Source organism: Perissodus microlepis, chromosome 3 (assembly GCF_051167445.1).
Source record: "Perissodus microlepis isolate ML-2025 ecotype Zambia chromosome 3, ASM5116744v1, whole genome shotgun sequence".
Taxonomy (NCBI): domain Eukaryota; kingdom Metazoa; phylum Chordata; class Actinopteri; order Cichliformes; family Cichlidae; genus Perissodus; species Perissodus microlepis.
In genome coordinates this window covers 46,185,259-46,198,280 of record NC_140463.1, presented here as the reverse complement: position 1 = coordinate 46,198,280, position 13,022 = coordinate 46,185,259, and the positions used below count along the sequence as shown (strand labels likewise).

Below are 13,022 nucleotides of genomic sequence, written 5' to 3'. Positions count from 1 at the left end.
TGTTAGCACATGGCATTGAAGAAGGTAACAGTGGAGGAATGCAGCACTTCTAGAAATACATCAACTATAATAAAATGCATTTCTCAGTAACCCATTACTGTAAATTTAAATTTTATTAAGAAATGATCAGACAAAGGAATGCTATTAAATGTTCAGTTTCTATGTCAAAATAGTCCATGTTATTAAAATGGTGGGTAGGCTATTTTACATTTCAAGAGAAGCTAGTTGAGTCTAATAAAAGACAAAATGCAGTGCAGAGTCTGTCATATCAGTACTGGCCCATGATGTAGTACTAAATCAGATAGATAGACCACATATCACGGACTGGGGGTGATATTGAATACTGGACATTATACACACTGAAAATAAGCAATGCTACTTGACTAAAAGAATTATATAAATAATAATAATAATAATAATAATAATGGATTGGATTTATATAGCGCTTTTCAAGGCACCCAAAGCGCTTTACAATGCCACTATTCATTCACTCTCGCATTCACACACTGGTGGAGGCAGCTACGGTTGTAGCTACAGCTGCCCTGGGGCAGACTGACAGAAGCGAGGCTGCCATATCGCCATAATGTATATTAATACTGGCTATGAAGAGCTCAACCAGTTGTCAGCAGCAGTATGGAGCATCTGGAAAGCTGCAGGAGCATAAAGTGCTACTGGAGCAAATAGAACATGTCGTGTCTTTCTGGTAAAGGTTTTGAAGTTATTTTTTTTTCTTCTGTAGATAAATAGGTAAAAAAGAGGTCAATCTCAAATGGACTATTTAGACGCTTGGGTATTATTATTACTCTTATAAGTTATTGGAAGCAAACTAGCAGAGATTAGGAAGGAGAACACTAGATGGAAGATTTTACTGATCTGAATCTAAATGGCAGAATTTAGAGCCTTCTAAAGAAATATTACTAAGGTCGTTTGGAGAGGAGGTTAGACAAAAAGTAGTAATGCTGAAAATATACAAAACTCTACAACAATAATCTAATGTGAACAATATGGATGTATATGTTTGAATAGAAATGGAATTAGAATTACAGCAGATAGACTGGTAGGAAACATTTAAACAGGACTAATTCACAAATAGTACAACATTGAAGGAATTTGTGTGGAAAATATCAGCAGTCCACTCACAGAGAGGGATTAAATTAGCTGTGTGAGCTGTGTGGATGGGGAGGGGGCACAGTCCAATTATCAGTCTCACAGTTTGTGTGAAGAACCCTTTTAACATCCTGCTTTTCTGCAAATGATTCTCCTATACCTCTTTCCAGATGGCAGGAGGGAGAACAGGCCGTGGTTCCTGATGGTGGTTCACAGGGTAAGGACACGCCCACTCCCATCATAGCCATCTGACTCACCAGACCCCAAACACCATGGTGATGTATCACTGCATCGTCCACCCCCAAGTGGGGCTGGTATGCAAACTGCAGAGTGTCACTGAGAGAAACATAATTTCAGTGACACCAGAAGTACTGAAGGGGGTCAAGTAGGACTCACAATTTGCACCAGCAGCTCCCTCAGAGAGAAATATTCTTCTCAACTCTGCCTTATGCCCATCCCGGAAAATGGACACACCCAGCACTTCAAAAATAGTGTGATAGTGACCTTTGCTTTCTGTATGTTAGCAATACTGTACATCATCCTCAGATAACACAGAGACTCTGGACTTTTACATAACAATTTTATATTCAGACCTGGAGAAAGTTATACATCCTCTCTGATTACACAGAATGACTTTGAACACTTATGGTAAATAACACACTATTAGCAAAACACAGTGTGAAATAATTACTAGAGATGGCACGATAACACTTTTTTATGTCCGATACCGATATCATAAATTTGGATATCTGCCGATACCGATATGAATCCGATATAGTGTATTTTTTAATCAATAAAACTGTTTTTTTAATATCTTGCTGCTTTTTGTATAAGTTCATACTCAAGTAAAAAAAAACAAAAAAAAAAAAACACTAAAGCTATTCTGTTATACCTGTATGCAAAAAATACACTGCACCCAAAATATTTCATCCATCCATTCGCTTCCACTTTTCCTTTTCAGGGTCACGGGGGGCGCTGGAGCCTATCCCAGCTGTCATAGGGCGAAAGGCGGGGTACACCCTGGACAGGTCGCCAGTCTGTCGCAGGGCTAACACATAGGGACAGACAACCATTCGCACTCACATTCACACTTAGTGGCAATTTGGATTATCCAATTAACCTATCCCCACAAGCTGCATGTCTTTGGATGGTGGGAGGAAGCCGGAGTACCCGGAGGGAACCCACGCAAACACGGGGAGAACATGCAAACTCCACACAGGTGGAATTGAACTCAGGACCTTCTTGCTGTGCGGCAACAGTGCTAACCACCGTGCCACCGTGCACCGTAGTTCAGCAATACTGATCAATCCAATAAACTTAAACCTACTCCATCCTCCCTATTCTGGTATTTTAAAGAGTAAGCAACCTAACTAATAGGGTTGCAAACTCCCAGCAAAAAAACAAAACACAAAATAGGGAACCACCCACCCTCCACCTCATGATGCTTAATTGACGTAATCAACTTTAATTTGATGCAGTGTGAAAAAAATGCACAGAAATCAATTATTTTTCAAGAATAATTAAATAGATTCAACATCTTTCTTCAACAGATTTGCAGACTGCACAGATGGTATCTTCCCAAAGGAAAAAGTACTATAGCTTACTAGGGTATATTAGACTTAATAGTTACTATATACAGTAATGGACTTCTATACATTTTACATCAGATTAAAACTTTGGGTGTAAGATTCAGATAATTATTTATTAAAAGCTAGACATTTTAAATGAGAATAAGAAAGAAAAGTATGACTTTGTGCCCCCTTTTCCCTGTTAATGCCCTATCGGCCCCCCTGGCTAAATTTTGCTAGATCCGCCCCTGCACAGTTACCAGCCGTTAGCTACATAGAAAAGGATCCTGGTGTACAAAGTAATATTAAATAAATTCTAACAACAGCTTATCAAGGTTAAACGTGCTGCTGTTGTTCAGCCGCTGGTTTCCTCTTTCTGGCGCGAAGTGGGCCAAAAACAAACAAGAGAGACGGACTCGCGATAGAAAAGCCGATCAGCTGATCATTAATCAGTTTCATGATTGAAGTAGCAGCAGGAGAGGGAGGGAGAGAGAGAGGATGTCGCTCCATATATCGGTTGTTAAGCTTAATGTGGGAATGATTTATTAACATTCAGAGATGAACTTACACATTTGCTTTACTTCTCTCTGGGATCACTTCCTCGGAGATGAAATGCCGGATTGTTAGCGAGGCTACAAAAACACACAGCTGCTCTATCACGTGAGCACACTGCTCCGACGTGCTACGGTTATGAGCCGAGTTACGCCATGTCGCAAGTTTTGTGAGGTGCTTTTTTGATATTTAATGGATCGGATTACATTTTTTATTTCTCTCCGATATCCGATCCAGTAATTTACATCAGTATCGGACCGATACCGATACGTAATATCGGATCGGTCCATCTCTAATAATTACAGATCAACATACAAGTGAAGATCTTTAACTACATTTAGTGTTTAAAGCAGATGTTGTGCAGGTTTGAGATCAGCAGCTTTCTTAAAGAGTCCAAGGATCCTGTTGACCTTGTAAAGTTCAATGCAATCTAGTATCCATGTGTGGGGCATTATGTCATAGGCTTTCTTGTAATCAATCCAGGTGGCGCACAGGTTGGTCAATCTGGTCTTAGAGTCTAAAGTAACTGCTCTATCTACTACTATATGCTGAAGGCCTGTGCTAGCCAGCTGTGTGGAATACTTCATCACCTATACAACCTGAGCATGCACCTCCACAGAGTCCCAGTGCTATGGAAAACATCACGAGTGGTCCCAGTGCCTAAGAAAATCATCCAGGGCACTAAATGACTACAGGCCTGTAACACTAACCTCTCATGTTATGAAAGTTACAGAGAACTTATCCTGGAGCACCTCAGACTCCTCATGAGCAAGACCCTCTGCACTTTGCATACCAGCCCCACTTAGGGGTGGATGATGCAGTGATACATCTGCTGCAGAGAGGGTATTCCTCCCCCGACAGACCCAACACCACAGTTCGGATAATGTTCTTCGACTTCTCTAGTGCCTTTAATACGATCCAGGCCGGGCTGCTGAGAGAAGTTGGAGAACATGCAGGTGGAGGCTCCACTGGTCCAGTGGATCACCGACTACCTGACAGGCAGACAACAGTTTGTGAGACTGCAGAGCTGTGTGTCAGAGAGTCTTAACAGCAAGATAGGAGCATCCCAATCAATTGTTCTGTCCCCTTTCCTCTTCACCATCTACTCGGCCAACTTCAAGTACATCACAGAAACTTGTCTCCTCCAGAAAGCCTCTGATGACACGGCCATTATTGGCATGAGGAGGAGCTGCCTACAAAAAGGGTCTGAGCCGGCTTTACTTTTTACGAAGGTTCAGCTCCTTCAATGTATGCAGCAGCCTGCTCTATATGTTTTATCCGTCTGTTGTTGGCATGAGGAGGAGGTGATCAGTGACAGAATGCTGGCAATCATGAACAATGACTCCCACCCCCTCGATAACACACCTGACAATCTGAAGAGCAGTTTCGGCAACAGGTTCCTTCAACCTCGCAGTCTCGCAGGAACATTACAGGAGTTCGTTCCTTCTGCTGCCATCAGACCCTTTAACTCATCCACTTTGGTCAGATCCACACATGTGGAACAGTATTAATGACACTTTGATGCACCCTGTCACTTTTGTACACCATGACATATGACATATCCTCATATCTGGCTTTGCACCCATTTAAGTTCAAGGTGGTCCATAGGTCGGGAAGGCAGATGGTCGTGGCCGATTTCCTCCCGGTGGGGGAGTAGGTTCGGCAGGATCTAGCCCCAGCCTTAGTCAGGTGGTGGGGGTGGGTGGCAGGGGTGTGGTCCCTGGCTCTGCTGCAGTGGAGGCGTGCTGCAGCAGGGAACAGGGAAGCTGAGGGCCAGGTGGAGGGGATTTCACTAACAAACGCTCTCTCTTTTTGTAGTGATGCTGAGGACCAGAGAGGAAGTGTGTGTGTGTGTGTGTGTGTGTGTGTGTGTGTGTGCAGAAACAGCTGGAAAGCTCTCCAAAGGCGTCGAGTTGCCGACCTGGAAGCTATGTGGCTGAGCTCCCAGGACGAAAGGCTGTCTGAGGAAACGTTACAGCAGGTTGTTCCTTCTGCTGCCATCAGACTCTTTGACACACTAAAAATAAACTGTTACACTACATTTGAAAGCTGTGTGGGTCCATGATGTGTCAAAGTATAGTACTGTAAAGATATGTTCAACAAAAGCATTTCCAATATTAGTTGTATCTGTTATCAGTGTGGATAACCCTACGGTAAATAGCTGATGCTATTTAACACATGCGGTGATACCTGATATGTGAAGCTTCACTTACCTTTTCTTACACTTCACATAGGTGCCATATTCATCTTTGCCGCAATTTCCAAAAGCATTTCCTGCTGCATTGACATCTTCAAAGCAGACATCATGGGCCGGTTGAGCTCCTGGAAACACATCATACCCAATTAACTCTATTTTCCCAAAATATCCCAAAGGCAAAAGTCACTACATCAAAAGTTGAGTAACATTAGAAATGTAAGGATATGTGAATGTTTGGTGCTTTGAGTGCTTTGTGAAAGTAAGGAATAGACCTTTCCAAGTACCAGGATATTTACTATGTACTAAACTTCCTGAGAAGAGAACACAGATGTTTGGATGACTAGACGGAAGAGTTACAAGAAATTGAAGACATCACTTTTAGGAAACATAAGTTGGAATACAATGTTAACTAACTAACCTTGGTAAGCTGACAGTATAGATATTTCATTTGTAGTTTTATTAAATACTGACCTTCAACAAAGACTTAGTGGTTTATAGGCATGTGCAGTAAATTAATGTCATATTGAGGGAGGTGATGAAGTGCATGTAAAACCATTTTCATTACCGTAGCCCCAGAGCTGCAAGCACTGCTGTTCATGGGTGTGGCACATGCCATTGTAGCAGTAGGCCATTCCGTATTGACAAGAGGAGCCATCCAGCAGGTAAACGTTGGCAGGGCAGTAAGGAGAAGCCCCAGTGCAGTATTCTGGAAGGTCACATGCTCCTGCTGGGCGCCGGCACATGGTACCCGCCTGCTTCAACTGACACGCATAGGGAACAGAGGGTGAGGAAGGAGGAAAGGAGCACAAGACATGGAGAACCATCTTTAATTTAGTGATACTTAGCAAAATGATGCACACTGAAGCCTTCTACATATAAGGATTAAAGTGTAAATATCTGCCTACAAATACTTCAAATTTGATTTCTGATGCGTTTAACTAGAATTTTCCCAAAGCAAACAGATTTTCCCAAGCAAATGACTGCTCTACCTCCCATCATCATAGGGGTAGGTAATATACAGAAGGTTTATGAAAGCTTTTTTCTAGAAAATATCTTTGTGCGTTCATTGTTGATGTAAAAAAAAAAAAATCCTGGAGGTGGTTTAAATCTAAAAGCACACTTACACATTACAAATAGTTATTTGAACCAGTGTTTATATGAAATACTCTTTAGTCTAAATGAGAAGAAAAACTAAAAACAGTATTAAAAGAGTTTTTAAGTAAAACCATTAGTTTTAAAATGCAAACGTATAAAGGAGAACAAACAAATTGTTGTCACAATGGATGGACCTGATTTTTAACCCACATCCCCTGACACAGCCCTACCATTTATCCAACCTCGGGACCTGCAATTGGAGTACACGAGATTATCTTGCACCACTAATCCTTCACTTGTAAGGCGAGTGTGTTAACCATTATACTCACAAGACAACAAATATATAGAATGATATTATTTATAACTTATTTTTATTATAAAACACCCCCACTTTCTTGCTTTTAGTGACAGCAAGGGTTGTCTCTTACTTTGCAACCCTCGCAGCACATTCCATGGGCACACTGGACCTCCTCCTTCAAGGTACAGTTATTGGGATTGCAGCAGTCGTTTTCACATTCCTGTTGACAATCATACAATAACACACAATATCAAGGTTTAAACACTGAAGTGTACATAACGAAAAACAATAATAATAAAATAATAACCTCTGCTTTAACTTTAATGATTCAAATAAAACGGACTTCATAAATGATTTGTAGGTTATGTTTAATCACCTTTTTACAGAGTAAGCTGAGTTATGTAAAAAGAACTATATTTAATCAATAAGCAAAAGCAACTACACACACACACACACACACACACTTCTCTGTTCAGAGTATCTGTCTGAGCTGCTGCCTTGTCCTGCCTCGTTCTCTCAGGTCAGCAGACCAAATGCTTTTCCTTGTTCTAAAGACATAATGGATACTCGAGGGGACAGGCCTTCGCAGTTGCGGCTCCAAAATTGTTGAGCAATGTGTGACTGCAATGTGTATGACAAAAGAATTTCCCTCGGGATAAATAAAGTTCTTCTTATCTTATCTTATCTGCACATAAGGAAGGCTTAAAAACGCACTTTTAATCCACTCACCGAAATCAGGACTCGAGTCTTGATTTCCACTTTGACATTCAGATGACGGGATCAATATTCGGTGTAAATAACATGAACTAGCTGCATTAGTACTAGCATACTAGCAAGGTGTACCTAACAAAGTGGTGAATAAGTATAGAAGTGTGTGTGAAGTCTCCTTATTTTCTTTCAAGACTGTCAGTGGACCACCGCTTTTGGCACCAGTAGAAAACAACAGTGATCGCAGTACATCCATACTCCCTAACAAAGGCTTGTATGCTGAATCACAATGGACACAAGCACTATTTCTATGCAGAAGTGCTTTCTATCTAACATTACTCCTTACTCCAATGGATGCATCAGAAACAGACTTGGGGTTAGCCTCATGCCCAAGGCATGCCAACTTTAGGGTTAGGGATAACCTAACCCACCAACCTTCTGGTTAGTAGATGATCTGCTCTACCTCCTGAGGTACAGCCACCGCAGTGGTCCTCGTATCACAGTCTCAAAAAAGTGCTGTTTAATTTTTTTAAACAATACAGTAAATAAATGCATCTGAAATGCAGTGATGTGAAGTCATTATTTTCATAATAAGAATACTCTGGCTTTTCTCTTCTATTTAAACCTACATTCGTTTGTCATACACTCTGCACAGTGGTATGACAATTGAAAATCCGAGTATCTATAACAACATAGCATAGCATTTTATCTGTTTTTAAAAGCTGAAAAAAATACAGAATGGACATGATGATGAGATGGTTTTGTCAAAAGTTGGATATTTTCTCTTCAGCCAAGTTTTGTGTGAAAATCAGCTGACAATTGTCTGCAAAATAATTTAATAATAGGACAAGTAAATCATAACCAAGGTTTAAAGCTGTTACAAAAAGTAAATGAGCATCAAAAAAGTTATTTAACTTACGAGAATTAAACATAATGCATTACTTTATTGCAGGGGTCAGGCCTGTGTCCTGCAGGTTTTAGATGCGTCCTTGGTCCAACACAGCTGATTCAAATGGCTAAATGACCTCCACAACATGTCATGAAGTTCTCCAGAGGCCTGGTAATGAACAAATCATTCGATGCAGGTGTATTGATCCAGGGTGATATATCTGCAACCTACAGGACACCAGCCCTCGAGGCCTGGAGTTTCCCACCTCTGCTTTATTGCTTTAATGCCCTTTTTATCTGGTAGGGGAAGTTAATATAAGTTCAAATTGAATACTTGTCCTCACATCTGGTTCTCCACAATCACACTCTTCTCCGTCCTCCACAAAGCCGTTGCCACACTTCTTGCCCCCCACCAGATCGTTCATGTTGGGAATGTTATATAAGCACATGCCCCCTCCCTTCTGGAAATAGCGGTCCAAATCGCGTTTGCTGCAGTAACTGAAGACTCGAGGGAATGGGTGCCTGGACAGGGACATTATCATATTATTTATATTGAACAGAAAGTAAAAAAAATATCAATGTTATGCATGCATTTGTACATTTTACAATTATTCAATCTGTAATTATTTTGACTGATATTTCATTTCATTTCATTTCATTTATTTATTCATTTCACACTTGGTACAACAGATCAAACAAACCAACCACACTTTCTATCAATAAAGCACTACAACCATGTGTGAAAAGGAGCAGGAAGAAGAAAATATTCTTATTAAACCCTGCCCCCTATCTACAATCCAACTTATATTACAAGTGGGCACCAAAAATCAGGAAACAAACTAATATTAACATTTCTCTCCGGTCCTAACCCAAACCAAACAACAAATTTACAATCAGAATATACCACTCCACATAGTAACAAGGAGAAAAATAAATTTAAAAAAAATAAAACAAAAAATTATAATGGATCCTTTTTCAATGAACTCCAATTTCATTCGCATTCTTCATATTGAGTTATCGTTTTAAGCATATAACACTTTTTAAAACAATGTAAACTTATACAATTCTTTAAATTATAATGAAGAGAGTTCCACAGTCGTATACCCCTAACCGTTGGACTCATTAATCTTTGTGTGGTCCTAGCTAACTGATGCTTAAAATAAAATTTCCTTCTGCTATCTTCTCCCCCTGAACACATTAAAAATACTCTTTGTAACTTAAAGGGCAAAATATTATTTTTAGCCTTAAACATAATATACTATTATGTATAATATACTATATACTATTTAAGTCATTAGCAATTAGCAGAGGCAGAGAGAGAGAGAATGTGAGACACAGAGGTCACAGGTTCTAAATGAGCTGTGTGTTACTGCTTTGTATAACTTGAACTATTTTTTTTTTTCAAAGATAAAAAAACAAAGGTGAAGCTGTGAATGATGAAGTATTTTAATATATTTTGCAGTTAGGCTTAAACATGGCTCTTTACCATCCCTGCTCCCATCACAGAAACCATTAATATTGAATGTACGACTACCACAGTAATCTTGGACATGGGTGTAAGAAAAAAAGAAGGAAAAAGCGTGCGTGGGCAAAACACCTTCAAAGTACTATTCAGCTACCTCCCTCTTCTCAACATAGATGCTCATCTAGAAGCCAAATCCATGGTCATCATAATCATCAAGGTGATATATAAAGAAGATGCACTGACTCTAGAACAGTTCTGCACTTATCTTAATCCCGTAGCCTTCTCAGCTCTTGCCTAGACTTTTAAGCCACTTCCTTTGTAAACTAGTCACGTGTATAAGCTGACAGACCAGGGATCTCAAACTCAGAGGAGCTGGGGGCCACTGCTGGCACTGTCATCTCATCAGAGGAAAAGTCCACAAATATTTCCAAAAATTTAGTGTTTTTGTTTATTTTAAATATGACAAAAAAACCTATGACTGAACGTTATTGGAAAACACAAACACAGTGTATAGACGAGTCTTAACAGTTTACTTACAACTGGGCTCGTCAGGCACTCTACACTTGCTGCAGTGGTTATTATTATATTTACATGCTTTCATCTTCTGTTTCTCGCCAGTAGCAACTTGTACTTTTCAACTCTCCTTTTCCTCCGTGCCTCGCACTCACACACACACACAAAGGGAGGGGCAGTCCCACACATTCTCCCTGCAGCACGGACTACACTGTCCATACACTGTCACAAAGGGCTATGCCTGTAACACTGCTCATATTGCCTTCATGTTAAATCTTTATTTTTTTAATAATATATTTTTATATATATATTTCTTCACCTCAATAGGCGGGCTGCAAGTAGGGGTGACATGGGCCGCAAATGGCCCCCGGGCCGCAAGTTTGAGACCCCTGTCTTAGACAGTGCTGGAGGAAAGCAATCCTTAGGTTTCAGTTTAGCTCCACTATAGCCACTGCTACTTATTGTAAACCGTGAAAAGCTTACATGATAGTTTGATTCTACGCTTTCTGTCTGATATTGTATTGTATTATGTCAGTATGTTATATTGTAATTTTTATTGAACTAAGTTGTTTATCATGTTTATCAAGGAACAAAGTCTTTCACACAAATACTTGTTTTCCTTCATTCAGATTTGTAGTACCTATTTACAGGACAACACAAGAAAAACAAATTCAAAGGCAAAATATAAAAATCTAATAAAAAATTATCAAGGGAATAGTTTGTTAAACAGCCATGCTAGTATTTCAGCAGCTAGAACTGTTTTTCATGTGTCAAGTAATGTAATGTGTCAGTGTGTTATGGCTCCTTGGTTCTATCAAACATTTCTTCCTGTTAAAAGGTTTTTTCCTTTCGTTGTTGCCACGTCCTTGTCATGTTTACTATATTATTGTAGGGTCTTTATAAGGAACCTTGAGGGAATTGCTGTTGTGGTGCTATATAAATAAAATTGACTTGAGTTGAAATCAAGGTGTTAGTAACAACATCTGAGGGTGACTAGGATGTTTCTTTAGTCCTGTGCAGAGCTCGTGACTAACCCGGTGGCAGCGGCCATCACACAGCCTCCTTGATCGGCAGTGGCCTCCACACAGCAGCTGTCATGGTCATGGCTCATCCCAAAGTTGTGGCCAATCTCGTGGGCCATGGTGGCTGCAGCACCAATGGACAGCTCTGAGTGGTCCTGTAGAGGAATAACAAAAGGAGCTGTCACTTATGTGATGCAGTCTATCAACAATATGTTCAAACTAATTTAATATGGGTGTGTCAAAGTAAGCTGACTTCATGGTTGGGCCAGGTTATTATGGTTATTGTTATGTCTATTAAAATGATTTTAGTGCATCTAAGTTAAAAGTTGAACTGCGGATTTGTATGTTGTATCTCAAAACTCCTGGTTATAAATTTGTATTTGTTTGACTGATTGTCTAAATTTGTGTTCCTTTATCAGTGATATATTATTTTTTTGATTGTTAACTTTTCAAACTGACATGTTTAAAGAATGAATTTGTTACTTTTAACATACATTAAATTATATGTTTATTAAAGTAACAAAATGAGTGAGTGTTTTTCCAGCATGGCCAGAGGGGTGCTAAGCCTAGAAGATTCACAACACACAGAGCTCTTGATTTTTTTAAAACTTCTATATTACAGTTCGTTAATACCAAAGAACCATCTCCAGTACTTTCTCCTGTCTCAAAATTTCATGTCAGAAAATAATGTAGACATCAACAGGCATAACACGCACATACGATTTACACACGGTTTACACATGCCTCAATTCGTGGGCATGTCCATGTCCCATTAACAATAGCTTGATAAACAAAAAAATAATTATTTTTCTAGTGTCTAAATGGATGCTCAGTCATCCAGGTACGGAAATGGTCATGACAATTTGCATATTAATGAAGAAACTGACCTCATAGCCCATTTTTTGCCAGTTGTACTAGTTTCAGTCAGTATGTATGGTTTAAAAGGTTAGGGAAACCTGCAGTCAGCTGAGACTGAGTGGCTCATTTATCATCACTTCGATGAGTGACAAAATGTTTCTCCCACTTAAAATGCTACGTCCAGGTGAACAGAATAAACTTTTTTGGGATTTTTATTCCATTATTTCAGACTGCAGTGATCCCAATAATATGTGGGGTACATCAACAACATTTATTTTGAGTCAAATACTAAAGGCTTCGCTGTCTCGCTATCTGAGCAGTACAGCAAGTTTTCTTTTGAATTCAGCTGTTGCTAGAAAGCAGAATGATGTCAGCTGTGAATTATTATAAGAAAATGAAAAAGCTAAAAATTAGAAAAAAAACCTCTGGATTTGTAATTTACCTGTTTATATAAGCCTGTTAATTAGTGGGCTTTTAACCTTGATCATTGACCATCTGATAATACAAATAAGATGGTCAGTGATATTTCAGTGGATACTCTCCATGCCCAAAAACAGACATTGAAGCGAGCAGGAAAAAATTACATGACGTGAAGACAGAGAAAAAGAGGAGGAAGAAGGAAAGAAAAAGTAGAAATGTATTTCCACATACCACATTGATGCCTCCAGAGTTTTCCAGGCTGCACATCCCCTCCAGTGGTGCCATGCCGATAGTTGTCCCCTTGAATGTCACACCCCTTTCACACAGAGAA

At 39.6% G+C, this 13,022-nt stretch overlaps 1 protein-coding gene across 2 annotated transcripts in view; it reads right to left on the bottom strand.

The window, feature by feature from the left end:
- The window catches only part of adam19a (ADAM metallopeptidase domain 19a), a 102,522-nt gene that overhangs the window by 25,914 nt on the left and 63,586 nt on the right, over window positions 1-13,022 (bottom strand). For both annotated transcript variants that reach the window (XM_084924628.1, XM_084924629.1), the window contains 6 exons: window positions 12,923-13,007; window positions 11,426-11,568; window positions 8,758-8,935; window positions 6,948-7,037; window positions 5,990-6,185; window positions 5,441-5,549 (listed from right to left, as the gene is read on the bottom strand). In XM_084924628.1, the coding sequence (XP_084780754.1) occupies window positions 5,441-5,549; window positions 5,990-6,185; window positions 6,948-7,037; window positions 8,758-8,935; window positions 11,426-11,568; window positions 12,923-13,007 (801 nt within the window). The remainder of the gene's footprint in view (window positions 1-5,440; window positions 5,550-5,989; window positions 6,186-6,947; window positions 7,038-8,757; window positions 8,936-11,425; window positions 11,569-12,922; window positions 13,008-13,022) is intronic.